Here is an 18176-nt window from a genome sequence, read left to right as displayed (position 1 = left end):
TCTCTCTCTCTCTCTCTCTCTCTCTCTCTCTCTCTCTCTCTCTCTCTCTCTTTTGCCTTCTCCCTCTTTTGCCTTCTCCCTCTTTGTCTGTCTTTGTCTCATTTTTTTTCTTTCTCTTCCTGCCTTTCCCAAACCTCCCAGCTTTAACTCACTCCTACTTCAAAGCAGGAGTGTGGGTCCAGAATACCTCTCCCTCAGCCCAGCTCAGCTCTGTTGCCCCCAGGGGACAGGGGGACAAGAGTGACGCGGGGTTGGGCACTGCTCCCTCACACAGAAGTTTCTTTATCTCCATACTGCTCCTTTCCTCCTTGAAATTCTGATTCTCAGAACCTTCCCAGTCTCCCACTCTACCAGTTGCTGCAACCTCACTGTGAATTTGAGGCCCACTGAGAGAAACTACGTGTGGGGAGGTCACAGAGCAGATCGCCTTCAGTGGTCCCTGAGTAGTTTGGAGGACACTTGTAATGATCAAGGGTCAGATGAGTAGATTGTGAAGTTAGCACATTGGGGTTCTGTGGAAAGATCAGGGTCAGTGACAGATGGGGGTGATTAAGTGATTTGGAAGTTTGTGAGTAGTCAGGAATCAGTAGAGAAATTGAAGGAAGAGCAAATGTTGGGGGAAAGGAGTGTAGTTTGTGAATAGATTTGAGTTACCAGCTTGTATGGGAGGGAGGGTCAGTGATTATTTGGGGGTTTTGAGGAGTGAACGAATTTGGCCCGGAATGGAACTCAGGAAAAGTTGGTACATTTCGAAATCTGTGGTTGACAGAGACATAGGATACATCTGAGATCTGATAAATGGGTCGTTCAAGTCAGGGTGGACTGTGTGTGCAGCCGTGGGCATTTCAAAGGGTAGACCGAAGGGCTTCTGGGAGGCTGGGTATTTGGGTGAAGATCAGGAATTTATTGGTCCCTGCACAAACCCTGTTGCGTGTGTTTCTTTGTCTCTCTCCTTCCCCGCCCTATCCCAGGCTGCAAGATTAAGGCCCTGAGGGCCAAGACCAACACCTACATCAAGACACCGGTGAGGGGCGAGGAGCCCGTGTTCATGGTGACCGGGCGGCGGGAGGACGTGGCCACAGCCCGGCGGGAAATCATCTCAGCAGCGGAGCACTTCTCCATGATCCGCGCCTCCCGCAACAAGTCAGGCGCCGCCTTTGGTGTGGCTCCTGCTCTGCCCGGCCAGGTGACCATCCGCGTGAGGGTGCCCTACCGCGTGGTGGGGCTGGTGGTGGGCCCCAAAGGGGCAACCATCAAGCGCATCCAGCAGCAAACCAATACATACATTATCACACCAAGCCGTGACCGCGACCCCGTGTTCGAGATCACGGGTGCCCCGGGCAACGTGGAGCGTGCGCGCGAGGAGATCGAGACACACATCGCGGTGCGCACGGGCAAGATCCTCGAGTACAACAATGAAAACGACTTCCTGGCGGGGAGTCCCGACGCCGCACTCGACGGCCGCTACTCGGACGCCTGGCGGGTGCACCCGCCCGGCTGCAAGCCCCTCTCCACCTTCCGGCAGAACAGCCTGGGCTGCATCGGCGAGTGCGGAGTGGACTCTGGCTTTGAGGCCCCACGGCTGGGTGAGCAGGGCGGGGACTTTGGCTACGGCGGGTACCTGTTTCCCGGCTATGGCGTGGGCAAGCAGGATGTGTACTACGGCGTGGCCGAGACTAGCCCCCCGCTGTGGGCGGGCCAGGAGAACGCCACGCCCACCTCCGTGCTCTTCTCCTCGGCCTCCTCCTCCTCCTCCTCTTCCGCCAAGGCCCGCGCTGGGCCTCCGGGCGCTCACCGCTCTCCTGCCACTTCTGCGGGGCCCGAGCTGGCCGGACTCCCGAGGCGCCCGCCGGGAGAGCCGCTCCAGGGCTTCTCTAAACTTGGTGGGGGCGGCCTGCGGAGCCCCGGCGGCGGGCGGGATTGCATGGTGTGCTTTGAGAGCGAAGTGACTGCCGCCCTTGTGCCCTGCGGTCACAACCTGTTCTGCATGGAGTGTGCAGTACGCATCTGCGAGAGGACGGACCCAGAGTGTCCCGTCTGCCACATCACAGCCACGCAAGCCATCCGAATATTCTCCTAAGCCCCCTGCCCCATGCCTCCGGGGCCTGCTCCACGGGGGCCCAGCCTGGACCTGTTTTCCACTAAGGCCTTTTGGAAAGCGGTGATTTGAGGGGCAAGGTGCTTAGAGATACTCGCTCGCTGGGGAAGGGGGGAGGGAGGCAGTGGTGGCTGGAGGGTGGGCCACTTTCAGAGCCTCTGGTCACCCTGTCCTGGAAAGATTGGGAGGGGGCCAGACTGAAAATTTTACTAGAGTTACAACTCTGATACCTCAACACACCCTTCAATCTGGAAGCAGCTAAGAGAAAACTTTTGTTTTGCCAGAGGTGGCCGCTAAGGCATCCTGACGCCCTCTGCCCACCTCCCCAGCTGTGTGTCACTCCACCCCTTCTTCTGAGGAGGGGGTGGGTAAAAGGGAGAGGGAGAATTACCACCTGTAGCTAGAGGTGCTCTTTCCAATCCCTAAGCCCTCTGGTCCTGACCTCCGACCTCCTAACGTGACCCTTTACCCCCCACCCCACCCCCATATCCTGTTTGGGAAACTGTCCCCAGTTTCCAGCAGTGTAAGGGAGTTGGAGCCCTATCAGAAGTTGCGTAGATCTTCTCGGGGTGAGGGGGAGAGAAGCATGTCAATCGCTTCTATGGCTGAAGGGCTCAGAAGCCATCTGTCCCCACAAAGCTGGGCTAGAGGAATCTGGAGAGGAGTGCTCCTCTCTGCCCCTGCCCCCCAATGCTTCCCTTCACTCTCTCCGCCCATCTTCCCTTCCTTTGGGATCTTCCCTCTCCTCAACTCTTTCCTTTCCCTCCAGCTCTTTGCTTTGCTTTCCCTTGGTGGCTGTCACTCCCAGCTCTGCCTCCTCTTTGTCTTTGTCTTTCTTCCCTTTCACCCCCTCCCTCCTGCCCCTTCCAGCCCAGCTTTGGGGATACCATCCTCCTGGGGAGAAGTAGGGGAGAAGATTTTGATGGTCCTCCCATTCCTCTTCAAACATCTGGAGGCCCTCTCCCCCACTCCTCCAAAGAAACATCTCAAATTCTTGATGGAATGTATCCCCATTCTCAATGAAAATGTGAGGAGGGGACTGGGGTAAAGGGTCGAACCCCCACCTTCATCATCTATGGGCATTATATTTAGGGAGTAGTTCTTGGGCTGGATTTTCTGGTGGTGGAAGTGGGGGCGCCAGAGTAGTATGTCTGCTATTTCAAGGAGCAGGAAAGGGCATGAGGCAGGAGGAGAGGCCGGTGGAGGGAAGAGCTGCTCGTCCTCCCATGTGGTGCCCCACTCCTGCCCCCCTCTCGACCTGACCTGAACCTTTATTGAATCCTTATTAGCTTGAATCCTCCATGCAAATCATGGAGTCTCTGTCCCACCCGTTGTTGTGACTGAGGAGAGGCCAGGTCTTCAGAGAGGGGTCAGCCCGGGGCAAAGCAGGATTGGGGGCAGCAGGGCCTGTTCGGAGAATCACATATTGTTATAGGCCTTGCACCCCCCTTTGTTGCTACCCTCCTGCTCAGTTGGGACTGCCACCAGCTCTCCACCCTCCTGGTTCCGCTGGCCGGGCCAAGAGAGGATGGAGGGATGGGAGTCCCAGGGAGTCCTAGGAGATCCTTGTAAATAATGGGGTGGGACTGTTCTGAGTGATCGCCCGAGCACTTAAAGCTCCAGAGTCCCATTCTTCCTGGATGGAGAAGTGGTGTAGGTGGAGGTGCAGAGGGGATTTCCTCCTCTCCTTTCTCCTGTTGAGAATTAACACCTCTCCACAGCCTTCCCCTCCAGAACACCAGCCAGGGAGGGGAGAGGAAGGAGGTCACAGCCAAGAAAACTACCCTGTGACGACTTCCCTCCTTCCCGCCTATGTGAGCCATCCTGAGATGTCTGTACAATAGAAACCAAACCAAATGGGCACCCTCGGTCTGTCGCCGGGGGCAGGTGGGGAGGGGGGTGGGAAGAAGGGATGTCTGTCTGTCGATCCCCCTCCCCCTCTCCACTCTTTACCCACAAAGGCAGAAGACTGTTACACTAGGGGGCTCAGCAAATTCAATCCCACCCTTACCAATTGAGCCAAACCTAGAAACAAACATGAAACACGCATAGTGAGAGACAAAACAGAGGAGAGAAAGAGCGCATGAGAGGGAGCGAGACAGGCCACCAACACAGAGGAGAGAAAACAAAAAATAGCAAAAAAAAAAAAAAGCAGTTCTTTATAATTTAATATTCTATTTTAATAAAGGCGTTTATTACCGTATAAATGTAGCAAAGAACCTGGGCTAATATGAAAAAAAGACTTTTTATTAGGTAATTTATTATATGAAAAGGATATTTTATTTTATGATAAAGTGATCCTTAAAAAAATAAAAAAACTTTAGAAGGTTTAGAATATATGTAGGGAGAGAAGAAGAAAAAAATACATTTGTATTCAGAGTTAAATCTTAAAAAAGTGTTTTTAATATATGTTTGGGTTTACGTTGCTTTTTTCCCCCACTTTTTTTTGGGGAGGAATGTCATTTGCTTTTCTTGGGGGAGCATCCTGGGATGGATGGTGGAGAGAGGAGCTGGGGGAACCTGGTCCCTTCTGGGGTCCTTCCAGTAGATTGGATTTCATTCCATGGGCTCCTCCTCCCCTCTCCCCCTCCCCCTCAGGGGAGCCGGCAGAGCCAAACAAAGAAAGGGATTAACAAGAAAGGAAGAAGCTGTAAGACTGAGGACTGAGGATCCTGGGGTGTCCCCCCCAGCTTTCCCCTGCCCTGTCCCAGGGGCAAGTGAGGAGGGGAAATCCAGAACTGAGGCCTAGCAGGCCTGTAGGAACCCTCAGAGATGTGTGAGATTTAAGAGAACTAGATTTTTTTTTTTTAACCAAAAACAAGAGAGAGAAGAAAAAGAGAAACCGAGGGGTTTAAAAGAAAAGAATACTACAAAATAATAATTATTAATAATAATAATTCAAATTTATTTCATATAATCCTAGAGAGAGAAAGAAACAATTACTAGTTACTTAGTAGACGATATTCAGATAGCTTAAAAGTTTAGTAGCATTGAGGGCCGCTGGGTCCAGTAGAATGTATAAAAGTCGTAAGGAAAAGATAAATAGAGGAGGGAAGTGGCTGAGTCCACCCTGAGTCGCCCCATCTTCACATAGCAGGGTTGGAGCAGGTTGCTAGTTTAAGATTGGGAGTTTCCAGTCTGGTGGGGTTGATTCTGAGAATCCTTGGATTTTTTAATTGTAGGACAAAGAAATGAGGGGTTCATTTCCCAGGGTCTTGGAAAGGGTGCAATGCACACCAATCATCTCAATAAGACAGGGGCTGCGCTGGGGGGCAGCAGAGGAGGCCGAGCACATTCACTTGCACCCCTAGTGCCTGGGCAGTCCATACTCCAATGTGGGATGTCCTCTCCTGGGGCTCCCAAGGGAGGATAGGGACAGCTCAGCTCAAACCCTCCCATGCCAGCTTCCCCCAGGCCTAACAGGAAGTCCTTCTTGAAGTGTGACCTCAGTCTACTTCTCCACAGATTGACTTAACAGCCTGGGAAGTCATTCCACAAACAGACACATGCACACGTGCTTCTCACCTTCAGAGCTTCAAGAGCACTGAGGGGATCAGTCCCCTACCCCTGTTCCATCCAGCTTTCCATTTAGCTTTGACCTCCATGGCAGCAGTGGCAGTAACAATCTCAGTAACCGTTCTTTAAAGTTGGCTGGTTCTTTACCTGCTTGCAAAGTGCTTTCTTGTCTTATAAAAGTTAGATTCCAAGAAGGACTTCCCACAGAGTGGAGTGGAGACATTGTCCTTGAAGGCCTGGGAGAAAGGCATGCCCATGGGGAAAGGCACAGGGACTTTGGGTCACGCCAGCCCTACCCTCTGCTCCAGTCCACCTCCATCTACGTGTCTAGGTAGGGGTCATCCACTGTGCCCTGGAGTGGAATATATTGCCCTCCCCACACAAAACTGGGGAGCTTGGCTTCTGCATGTGAGAAATCAACATTTTTAAAGCACTTGCCTTTTACCAACCCCAGCTTGCAATCAGATTGGGCCTTTCGCTCCCATCGAAGGAGGTGGAGAGGCCCCTTGGCTCTCCCTTTGGGAGGAGGAGCCTGCTTTATTACACCAATGACTCTGCCATGCCCCTCCCTGGCCCTAGACCCCAAACACATCTCCCTCTCCCCAATTTACTCTTCTCGCCCCACCTAGGGACAGATTCCCCCTGCTCTTTTGTCCTAGAAACCCCGCTAGTTTGGGATGGTAGCGTCTGGGGTGGGGAGGGCTTCCCCTTCCCCACTCGAGGGTGCGGGTGGGGAAGGGGGGGTGGGTGGAGACAGCCCTGGGGCAGGGAGGATGGTCTCTCCACTGTAGAAAGTAGAGTAGGATTGTGGTCAGACTTAATTTGAGGCATCTAGTGAAGACACGTACAAATCCACCAAGGAAAAAGATTTTAAAAGCAAAATAAAGGCGGGAAATAAAACAGACCCAAGAATAATCAAGTCAAAGTGATGTTGCACAAAATGCAGAGAAACCAAGAAGGGGGAGGGTTAATGTATTAAATGTGCTATTAAGAACTTAATTTTATTAAAAGTACTATTACTTAAGGCTCTGTCTTCCTTCTCTGCATGTGAGTCTGTGCCATCTTGGGGTGAGTGGGAGGATCTGGGTGGGGATTGCATCTTGACATTTCCTCTAGTGTAGCTCTGGTCTCCCTACACGCCTGTGAGTAGTGGATGTCTCCAGAGTTCCTTGCCACCCTGCGCTCCCCCTCTGCTCTCCATAGCTCGCTGCTCGGGTCTCCAAGCTCTCAATCTCTGCATTTTTCTCCATTTACTCCCCTCTCTTCTTTGGAGGTGCAGTCAGGCCTTCTTCCATCCTCACCTGAAGAACGGGAAGGTGGCCAGGCCAACCTGGCCAACATGGTGAAACATCATCTCTACTAAAAATACAAAAAGTAGTCGGGCATGGTGGCTCATGCTTGTAATCCCAGAACTTTGGGAGGCTGAGGTGGATGGATCACTTAAGGCCAGGAGCTCAAGACCAGCATGGGCAACATAGTGAGACCCTGTCTCTACCAAAAATACACAAAATTAGCCGGGCATGGTAACACATGCATGTAGTCTCAGCTACCCTGGAGGCTGAGGCAGGAGAATTACTTGGACCCAGGAGGCGGAAGTTGCAGTGAGCTGGGAGATCATGCCACTGCATTCCGGCCTGGGCAACAGAGTGAGACTCTGTCTAAAAAACAAACAAGCAAAACAAACAAACAAACAACAAAAAAAAACCCACAGGCTGGGCACAGTGGCTCATGCCTGTAATCCCAGCACTTTGGGAGGCTAAGGTAGGTGGATCACAAGGTCAAGAGATGGAGACCATCCTGGCCAAGATGGTGAAACCTTGTCTCTACTAAAAATACAAAAATTAGCTGGGTGTGGTGGTGGGCACCTGAATTCCCAGCTACTCAGGAGGCTGAGGCAGGAGAATTGCTTGAACCTGGGGGGCAGAGGTTGTAGTGAGCTGAGATCGTGTCACTGCACTCCAGCCTGGTGACAGAGCAAGACTGTGTCTCAAAAAAAAAAAAACAACCAGAGGAAGGTTAGTCAGGGTGACAGAGATCCTACCTGGACAGCTATTGCTAGGCTCCATGGAGAGGGGGCAGAGAGCTGAGACAGGGATCCTCCCCATTTACCCCACTGGATCCAATCTATCCCTCTTCCTTGGGATCAGGAAGAAGACTGGATGGGCCGGGCTTGATGACTCAAGCCGGTAATCCCAGCACTTTGGGAGGCTGAGGTGGGTGGATCACCTGAGGTCAGGAGTTTGAGACCAGCTTGGCCAACATGGTGAAACGCTGTCTCTACTAAAAATACAAAAATTAGCCAGGCATGGTGGCAGGCATCTGTAATCCTAGCTACTCGGGAGGCAAAGACAGGGAGAATTGCTTGAACCCGGGAGGCAGAGGTTTCGGTGAGCCGAGATTATACTACTGCCCCCCAGCCCGGGTGACAGAGTGAGACTCCATCTCAAAAAAAAAACAAACAAAAAACTGGATGGAGGGCTTAGACCTTCCACCTCTCAGGCTTAAAAACCCCTTCCCCAGCACACACCTACAGGACTGGCCCCGACTCCCTCTTCTCCCTTGTATCTCCCGCTGCCTCCTCCCCTTGCCCCTGGCATTGGAGTGACCTCAGTTCTTGGCACCAGGGCCCTCAGCACCAGATGGTGCCCACCGATGGCTTCCTTTGTCTCGCCTTCCAGATACCCCCTCCCTTCCATGCTCTCCTCCCTCCCCCACCTGCCCTGGGGGTTGGCAGAGGGAAGGGCGGGCACCTCCCGTCCCCTTGGCACCATCCCCAGACCACAGGACTCCAGAGGCAGCTGGCCCTGAGGGGCAGTAGGTATGGTGGGGAGGACAGAGGAAAGGGAGGAAGGGGATTAGAGACTCAGAGGAGGGGCCAAAGTTGAAGGGGAGGCATAGACAAGAAGAGGAAGGAACAGACGGGAGGCAGCAGGCTGACCAGGCGTTGATACAAAACAGCTTTATTTGAGGGTCTGAGTCTGTGAGGGGTGGACAGATAAAAGAGGTATTTGTGATAGGGCATGAAGACCTTAAGGTCCTGGGGGTGCTGTGAACAGGGAACAGTCTGACATCTGGAACCAAAGGGCAGGGAAAGGTCCTGGGGCTGAGGTGGGGACAAGGGAGTACCAGAAGCCAGTTGGGGCAGGGTGGTGCTGGCCAAGGTCAGAGGCTGATGCAACAGGCCCTCTTCTCCCCAGAGCCAGGCTCCTGCCCACCCTGAGCACTGCCCAGAGTGATGGCATTGGTCCGGGTGCTATTCTGTCTCTGCTTGGACACCTTCTCAAAGATCTCTGGGAGGGGAGAGGGCAATGATTAGGCCAGAAGATTTAGAGCCCATGCACCCTCCTCCCTGACCCCACGCACACACTGCATACCCCTTCTGAGTGTGGGAGTGGCCACATATGCAGGAGGTTTTGCAGCAGGAAATGGAGTATGGACATTGGGGTCCCTTCTACTTACCTGGGTGGAGAAGGAACCAAGAGTCAGCCCATGGGAAGTGTGGCCTGTTCCCTCCCTGAGCTCCAGGCTGAGTGGGAGGCACTGGGGAGGGACTGAGGGGGACAAGCAGTGGTGCCAGGGCCCACAGAGGAGCTGAGGAATTAGCTGGGGTGAGGGCTGAGTGTCTGCATTCCTACTGCTGCCCGCAGAAGCCACAGGGATGGAATAGGGTGCAGAATAAAGAATAAAGGTAGTCTAACCTTTCAGGACAGTCTCAAAGGCGAGCTCAACATTGGTGGAGTCCAGGGCTGAGGTCTCCAGGAAGAGCAGTCCATTGTTTTCTGCCAGGCAGCAAAACACACCATTAATTGTGGGAATCCAAGGCAATAATAATAATAATAATAACAAATAATGTTTGCTATATACATTTGCTGTGTGCGAAACCCTAGGCATGTAGCAGTTCATTTAATCCTTAAAACAACTTAGGAGGTAGGTTCATTTAGAAAACTGAATCCAGAGACACAAAGAAAATGAATCAGGAACTTGCTCCATTTAGTAAGTGGCTAAAAGCAGATGGGAGGCTGGGCCATGGGACTTCAGAACACCCTTAACCAGAAGACATCTTATTGTGCTGCCTCTAAACCAGAAGACTCCTGGGAAGCCTATCGTCTCCATAGGATCTTTGACATTGCAGGGTGGAGCTGCCTTAAAATCAGCTACGGATTCGGCACAGTGGCTCACACTCGTAATCCCAGCACTTTGGGAGGTCGAGGCAGGTGGATCACCTGAGGTCAGGAGTTTAAGACCGGTCTGGCCAACATGGTGAAATCCAATCTCTACTAAAAATACAAAAATCAGCCAGGTGTGGTGGCGCACATCTGTAGTCCCAGTTCCTCAGGAGGCTGCGGCATGAGAATTGCTTGAACCCAGGAGGCAGAGGTTGGAGTGAGCTGAGATCACAGCACTGCACTCCAGCCTCGGCAACAGATTGAGACTTGGTCTCAAAAAAAAAAAAAACAAAAAAAACTATAAATAATTGCTGGTAAAGACAATCTCAGGGCAAGTGGTGGGACATGATGGGAGACACAGGGTCCCAGAGGGGAAGCGCTGGGAAATCCTGAGGAAGAGGGGATGACGGAGAGGACTGTATGGAGGGAGGCCAGGGTAGGGACTCTATGGGTGGGGGCCGGGCCTTGAGAGGCTGCAAGGGGAAGGTGGGAGGCTTGGAGGAGTCAGCCTGGTAGTGGCAGGCTCTCACCAGCGAACATGCGGGCCTCCTCAGTGGGCACTTCCCGGGCCTGGCTGAGGTCACTCTTGTTACCCACGAGCATGACAACGATCGTGGCTTCAGCATGGTCATAGAGCTCCTTCAGCCAGCGCTCCACCACAGCATAGGTCTGGTGCTTGGTTAGGTCAAACACCAGGAGGGCTCCCACTGCACCACGATAGTACCTGGGGGTGGGAATGAGAAGGATGGACAGAGATACAATCAGGGGCATTGGATCCAGCATCAGAGCAGAGCCACCAAGCTGGAACGCCCAGGATCAGAGTATTAGAGATCAGGAAATACAGAAACTTGGGGCCAGGGGCCCAAAACCCAACAGGGCAGCTCAAGTCTCCTCTGCCTTCCAGGGACGCTGGTCTTGGAGCCTCTAAAGTTTCACCTCACTGCTCTAAAATCTCCACTGACTCAGTCATAGCCGGCCCCTCTGCTTTCTCAGGTCCTTGTCCTGATTTTAGCCCCTGCTCTCCATCAATGCACATCTGGGCTTCAGCCAAGTCTGCTACCTTCAAGATCTTCCTCACATGGCTCCTCAACAGTGTGCTCTTTTCTCCTGTGGCCATCTTTCTAGGACCAGCTGAATGCCTACCCCTTGCAGCAGTCCCTGGCCTGACCATTCAAGGCATCACTGCAAGCATCCAGTCTCCCTCTTGGAGTCGGATGGGGTGTCTTCAGACTGGTGATGCCTAACTCCCAATTTATTGATGAGTCAACCGAGGCTCAGAAGAGGTCAGGTAACGAGGAGTGATGAATGTGTGTGGACCTTTCAAGGGTGTGTGACCGAAGCCCCTGCTTCTTGCTTCCTGCCCCCTGGCAAGTGTTATCCACCCCATACACACACAAACAGACCCCATTTCACATGCTTAGACCTCACACTGACTGGAAGACACGTTTCTTTTTTCTATTTTTGAGACAGAGTTTTGCTCTTGTCACTCAGGGTGGATTGCAATGGCGCAATCCTGGCTCACTGCAACCTCCGTCTCCTGGGTCTAAGTGATTCTCCTGTCTCAGCCTCCCAAGTAGCTGGGATTACAGGTGCACACCACCACTCCCAGTCAATTTTTAGTAGAGACGGGGTTTTGCTATGTTGGCCAGGCTGGTCTTGAACTCCTGACTTCATGTGATCCACCTGCCTTGGCCTCCCAAAGTGCTGGGATTACAGGCGTGAGCTACCACACCTGCTGACACTTTTTTCTTGACACAGTCTCACTTTGTCACCCAGGTTGGAGTGCAGTGGGGTGATTTCGGTTCATTGCAACCTCTGCCTTCCGGTTTGAGCCATCCTCCCACCTTAACTTCCTGAGTATCTGGGGCTACAGGTATGCACCACCATGCCCAGCTAATTTTTTATATTTTTGGTACAAACAGGATTTTGCCATGTTGCCCTGAGTGGTCTCAAATTTGTGAGCTCAAATGATCCACCCGCCTTGGCCTCCCAAAGTGCTGGGATTACAGGTGTGAGCCAACGCACCCGGCCTAAGAGACACTTCGAATGTGGTGTCAGGAGGCCTCCCGTGTGTCCTCTGAGTCTTCATAAAATGCAGATGCCAGGTTCAGCTCGTGGCCATCTGTGGTAAGATGAAAGTTGCCAAGTGCAGAGCACTGTGCAGAAGTGAGGGGGCGCTCTCGATCCATGCAGCTTTCCCCCATCCCAGCTCCACCCTGATTTCACCTTGCTTGTATTTATATAGAAATTAATTATAGCACTTTACTCCTGTGATACTTTAAGGGTTACATAAAATGCCAAACGTAAAATGCCTTGTCCCTTCCTGGGCACATAGCAAAGGCTTAGCAAGTGGCAATGATTCCTGCTTTCGGTGGTACTAGTCAGTGTTCTTACATCCCGGCTTGGGCTGTTTCTGTTTACAGTACCTTGTATCTTCTGAGATGCGTCCCCCTCCCCGCCCCCCGGAGCCCACCACTGAGCCGCCTTGCCTCCTCCTCCTCCAGAAGTGTTCCCTGACTTCCCCAGAACTCCCACCACCCAGCAGCCCCCAGGCCCAGGCTCACGCCGAGGTGATGGCTCGGTACCGCTCCAGGCCAGCGGTGTCCCAGATCTGAGCCTTGACAGCAGCGGTGCCCAACATCACAGTGCGGGTGGAGAACTCAACCCCGATGGTGGTGCGGCTGTCGTGGCTGAACTCATTGCGCGTGAATCTGGAGAGCAGATTGGTCTTCCCCACACCTGATTCGCCGATCAGCACCACTGAAGGAGTGGAGAGATACGTGCTGAGCATGGGGTAGAGCAGCTCCAAGCCCAGCTGAGCTCGGAGGGTCTGCCCAGCAGAAAAAGGGAACTGAACTCAGAAAAAAAGATTAGGGAGCGGAGTCTCCTGGGAGACTGGAGTCAGCCACTCTGCATAATGCATCCGTCCTCGTGGGCAGAAAAGCCAAGAGTTTAAAACAAACAAAGGGGCTTGAAGGGTTATAGCCTGGTCTGTTGAGACATGGTTGCGGAGTCAGCCTGCATCGCTGGTGAGGGAGTGACATCTGTGGGCTCTTTATGAGTGTCGTGTGGAGACATGACTGTTGTGTGTGAATATGGACAGGGATGGTGCGAGGTCGGGGGGTGCACAGTTCTGGAGCAGGACTAGGAGTATGAGAACACTGTGCTTGTCTCTATGTATATGAGCCGGGATTGTGGGAGGTTTGGTGTGTGTGTTTGCATAAGGAACAGAGGTGTGAATCGAAGTGTGGGTAAGGAGAAAGTTTGGCAGTTGACATATCTGTGGGTGAAAGGAAGGCATGTGTGCTCATGTATGTGTAAGAAGTTAGGTTCCAGGGTCGGGCGTGGTGGCTCATGCCTGTAATTCCAGCACTTTGGAAGGCCGAGGTGGATGGATCTTCTGAGGTCAGGAGTTCAACACCATCCTGGCGAACATGGTGAAACCCCATCTCTACTAAAAATACGAAAATTAGCCGGGCATGGTGGGTAGGTGCCTGTAATCCCAGCTACTCAGGAGGCTGAGGCAGGAGAATCACTTGAACCTGGGAGGCGGAAGTTGCAGTGAGCTAAGGTCGTGCCACTGTACTCCCAGCCTGGGTGACACGGTGAGACTCTGTCTCAAAAAAAAAAAAAAAAAAGGCTGGGCGAGGTGGCTTATGCCTGTAATCCCAGCACTTCTTTGGGAGGCCGAGGTGGGTGGACCAGGTCAGGAGTTCGAGACCAGCCTGGGCCAACACGGAGAGACCCCATCCCAAAAAAAAAAAAAAAGTTAGCTTCCAGTTGTCCCTAAGGAGGGGGCAGTCCTACATGGTTAAGAGCATGCGGCTGGGTGTTAGACCAGCTGTGTGTCCTTCGGCAAGTTCTTTAACCTCTCTGAGCTGTCCTTTTCCTATGAAAAATGGGAAAACATCAGTATCTACATTAAGGGTTGTTGTAGGAAGTAAGTGAGATGTTGTCCGGGATATAGTAGTATAAAAATCACTATGGGTATGATCGTCGTTAGCAGGCCAGAGTTTTTGACTTTGGATTTGCAGAGACAAGGATCCACCAGAGAGGCCATGAAGACCCTTTAGACTGGTGGGCAGCATCCAGGGCCCAGCCTTACCCACCGTGGATGAGCTGGGGGCTGGGGTAGAGAGAGTATAGGGGCCTGATGTAAGTACAACTCTCAAATTGCACTGGCACTGAGCTGAGCACCCAGAGTTACAGGAGGTCATCGGAGTGGTTCTGGAAAGGCAGGCTGGCACCCAAGGACTGGGAGCCACACAGTGTGGGCTCTGGGCCCTGCTCAGCTTTTAACTAGCCGTGTGAACTTGAACAAATGACTTGCCTTTCCTCAGTCTGTGTTTCCTTGTTTATACAACCCATAAAGGCCTCCTCCAACTTTAAAATTTCTTTGTCTGGGTGTGGAGGTTTGCGCCTGTAATCCCAGCACTTTGGGAGGCGGAGGTGGGAGGATCTCTTGAGCCTATGAGTTTGAGACCACCCTGGGCAACATAGTGAAACCTCATCTCTACAAAAAATAAAAAAATTAGTTGAGCATGTAGCTATAGTCTCAGCTACACGGAAGGCTGGGGCAGGAGGATGGCTTGAGCCTGGGGGAGCAGAGGTTGCAATGAGCTGGGTTTGTGCCACTGCCCTCCAGCCTGGGTTGACAGAGTGAGACCCCAGCTCAAAAAAAAAAAAAAAGAGGCCGGGCGCAGTGCCTCACACCTGTAATCCCAGCACTTTGGAGGCCAAGGCAGGTGGATCACGAGGTCAAGAGATTGAGACCATCCTGGCCAAAACGGTGAAACCCTGTCTCTACTAAAAATAAAAAAAATTAGCCGGGCCTGGTGGCACATGCCTGTGGTCCCAGCTACTCGGGAGGCTGAGGCGGAAGAATCGCTTGAACCTAGGAGGCGGAAGTTGCAGTGAGCCGAGATCTCGCCACTGCACTCCAGCTTGGTGACAGAGCAAGACTTTGTCTCAAAAAAAAAAAAAAAAAAAAAAAATTAGCCAACTGTGGTGGCATGTGCATGTAGTCCCAGCTACTCAAGAGGCTGATGTGGAAGGATTGCTTGAACCCTGCAGATTGTGGCTGCTATGAGCTATGATGGCACCACTGTACCCCAATCTGGGTGACAGTGAAATGGTGTCTGAAAAAATAAAAATAAAAAAATAGGCCAGGCGTGGTGGCTAACACCTGCAATCCTACCTCTTTGGGAGGCCAAGGTGGGCGGATCACCTGAGGTCAGGAGTTCAAGACCAGCCTGACCAACATGGAGAAACCCCATCTCTACTAAAAATACAAAATTAGGCCGGGCACGGTGGCTCAAGCCTGTAATCCCAGCACTTTGGGAGGCCGAGGCGGGTGGATCACGAGGTCAAGAGATCGAGACCATCCTGGTCAACATGGTGAAACCCTGTCTCTACAAAAATACAAAATTAGCCAGGCATGGTGTAATTACATGCCTGTAATCCCAGTTACTCAGGAGGCTGAGGCAGGAGAATTCACTGAATCCGGGAGGCAGAGGTTGCAGTGAGCCGAGATCGCGCCACTGCACTCTGGCCTGGCGCCTGGCAACAAAGTGAGACTCTGTCTCAAAAAAAAAAAAAAAAAAAGAAAAAAGAAATATAAAGTAAAATAAAAAAAAATTCCTTATTTGTGTAGGACAGTATGAAAAAGCTGGAAATAATATGCATATGTGTAAGAGGATGTGCACGCGTGTGCATGTGCGTGTGTGTGTGTGCACGCGAACATGTGTTCCTGCATTCCTGCCTCTCCCCTACTGAGCACATTTCCCCTCTCATCCCTCTCAATGGGTGGGCTCTCAGCCCTAGCTTCATACCCCAAAGGTGCTCAGGGCAAGACCGTTGGAGTCAGACTTTGTGGCCTTTTTTTTTTCTTTTTTGAGAGAGTTTCGCTCTTGTTACCCAGGCTGGAGTGCAATGGCGCGATCTCGGCTCACCGCAACCTCTGCTTCCTGGGTTCAAGCAATTCTCCTGCCTCAGCCTCCTGAGTAGCTGGGATTACAGGTGCACGCCACCATGTCCAGCCAATTTTTTGTATTTTTAGTAGAGACGGGGTTTCACCATGTTGGCCAGGATGGTCTCGATCTCTTGACCTCGTGATCCACCCGCCTCGGCCTCCCAAAGTGCTGGGATTACAGGCGTGAGCCACCGTGCCCAGCCACTTTGTGGCCTTTTGTAAGTGACTTTGCCTCTAAGCCTCAGTTGTAAAGTGGAGATACTAATGGTTCATGTTTACAGTGTATTGAGTGCTTACTATGTGCCAGTGTCCTTAAAAGCTTTACACGTTACCTCATTTAATCCTCATAACAGTGCCATGAATCCCATTACTATTTTCCCTGTTTTTACAGACAAGGCGCTTTGGAGGTCAAATGACTTGCCCAAGATAACAGGGCTAGTGTTGTAAACACAGAGATGTGCTGGCCAGATCAGCCTTCGAGGAGGGATTTGCACCCAGCTGCAGGGAGGGCAGGCTGTAGACAGGCTCCAGCTGTCAGCTCCTTCAGCGTCTGCCTCTGGTGCAGACAGCAGCCTCAATGGAAGTGATGCCTTTTCTAGGCAGCCTACACCCAGTGCTCAAGCAAAGTGGGGCAATCACAGAGCTCCCTGCCCTTGACCCAGGCTTTGTCAAGCCTGTGTTGCTGTTTGACTTCTTCCTCTGCCCAATTCTGTTTCCTCTCCCTTCCTTTCACAGGTGCTGATTCATAAAAAACATTGAACACCCCAACTTCTTCTCAGCATCTGCTTCTGGGGACCCCAACCCTCAATACTTTTTTTTTTTTTTTTTTGAGATAGAGTCTCACTCTGTCACCCAGGCTGGAGTGCAGTGGCGCGATCTCAGCTCACTCCAACCTCTGCCTCCCAGGTTCAAGCAATTCTCCTGCCTCAGCCTCCCGAGTAGCTGAGATTACAGGTACTTGCCACCACGCCTGGCTAATTTTTGTAATTTTAGTAGAGACAGGGTTTCACCATGTTGGCCAGGCTGGTCTCGAACTCCTGCCCTCAAGTGATGCCCCCGCCTTGGCCTCCCAAAGTGCTGGGATTACAGGGGCGAGCCACCACACCTGGCTTACCAACCTGCAATACTTGTGTCAGGACTGAGATCTGAGCTCAGTCTGGCTTCCGACCACCATGTTACACTGCCCCTCCAAATAAAAGATAACTTTTGGGGATTGTTATGGTATTAACGAGGTAGTGGCTGGTACATAGTAAGTGCTCAATAAATGGTAGTTCCTCCTATTATTATCCCAGATTATTGCTGGCCTTTTCCGGGTTGCCGGTAGTACAGGTTCCCCAGCTCAGCTCGAGGGCGGGTGCTACAGTGAGAGTCCCAGCTCAAGGGAGGGCCGGGCTGAGGTTGGGAGAGGCAGTGGGGCAGGGTGGCTGGACAGTACACCCTGCCCTGAAGGAAGTATGGAGGTGCGGCTGAGAAACAGCAGGGGGACCAAACCCAGGGGCTGGAAAGATACATGCCCGATTCCAGGCACAGCCAAGTTGAGCCCAGTGCCTGGTATGCAGGTCCAGTGAGTCGGCCAAAGAACAGGCAGACAAGGCTAGGAGTCCCTAGGAGTCCTCTGGATTCTATCAGACTCATGATATTTTCTGTCTTCCCTATGCATGTATTACCCCACCCTATAAAGGGCTAGGTCTCTCCTTTCTGTCCTTCCCTGTACACCTGCCCAGAAAAAATGACTTTTTTCCTCTTGTCTGCTGGTTTCCCTTTCTTCTCAAGAGGGAAGTCCTTTCTGAAGTCTGACCTCCATCTCTTGTGCTGCACTGGCTAACACCAGGTATTTGGGTTTCTATTAGGAACGGGACAGAGGAGCCTAACTCAGCTCTCTTAAGGTGGGATAAACATCATCATTTATCAGAGTAAGGCATACTCAGAAGCTCCCTGACTTTTGCCCCTGCAACCAGATCCTCCCCGACCCTCTGCCGCTTTCTTTCTGAAGGAATGAGGAGCCCCAGGGGGTTCTGGTAGATATAAAACAGGAGGGGGCCCTTTCCGGCTCTAGCAATCTCTTTCTGGGTCTCTCGGGCTTCCTCTTGCTTCAGGAACCCCAACTCACCCTTGAAGACAAAGTTATAATCTTCCTCCTTTCCATTCCCCATCTTGGCTCCGCATGGAGGGTAGAGGTGTCTTCGGGGTCAGAGGTGACAAGTCTGTGTGTTGGCTCAATGCCTTCAACCCTCAGCTCTCAAAAGTTCTGGGCCTGCCCCTCCTCTCATTGGCGGTAAGGAGACGTTTGCAGCCAGGGGGATTGGGGGCAAACTCAAGGTTAGGCAGGGCCTAGGGAAGATCAGCTCTGGCAGGTGGGGGTGCTGTAAGGAAGCTGAGAGGACGGAAGCTGAGAACAGGAAGAGCTGGGCGGCTGGAGACCTGG

The 18176-nt window shown here is 52.2% G+C and overlaps 2 protein-coding genes across 2 annotated transcripts in view; one reads left to right on the top strand and one right to left on the bottom strand.

Moving 5' to 3' along the window:
* The window catches only part of MEX3A (mex-3 RNA binding family member A), a 10675-nt gene extending 4036 nt beyond the window's left edge, over positions 1-6639 (top strand). The window contains exon 2 of the mRNA XM_032260609.1: positions 972-6639. Within this exon, the coding sequence (XP_032116500.1) occupies positions 972-2080 (1109 nt within the window). The 3' untranslated portion in view covers positions 2081-6639. The remainder of the gene's footprint in view (positions 1-971) is intronic.
* A 1918-nt stretch (positions 6640-8557) lies between these two features.
* On the bottom strand, positions 8558-18176 carry RAB25 (RAB25, member RAS oncogene family). The gene is given in 8 exon segments (XM_032260608.1): positions 8558-8736; positions 8738-8758; positions 8760-8819; positions 8822-8904; positions 9313-9393; positions 10311-10504; positions 12345-12540; positions 17862-18176. Coding segments are annotated over 8 exon segments (771 nt in total). The 5' UTR covers positions 17905-18176; the 3' UTR covers positions 8558-8643.

Source organism: Sapajus apella, unplaced genomic scaffold, assembly GCF_009761245.1.
Source record: "Sapajus apella isolate SASKATOON/1434 unplaced genomic scaffold, GSC_monkey_1.0 scaffold119, whole genome shotgun sequence".
NCBI lineage: Eukaryota > Metazoa > Chordata > Mammalia > Primates > Cebidae > Sapajus > Sapajus apella.
This window is presented reverse-complemented; position numbering and strand designations above follow the sequence as displayed.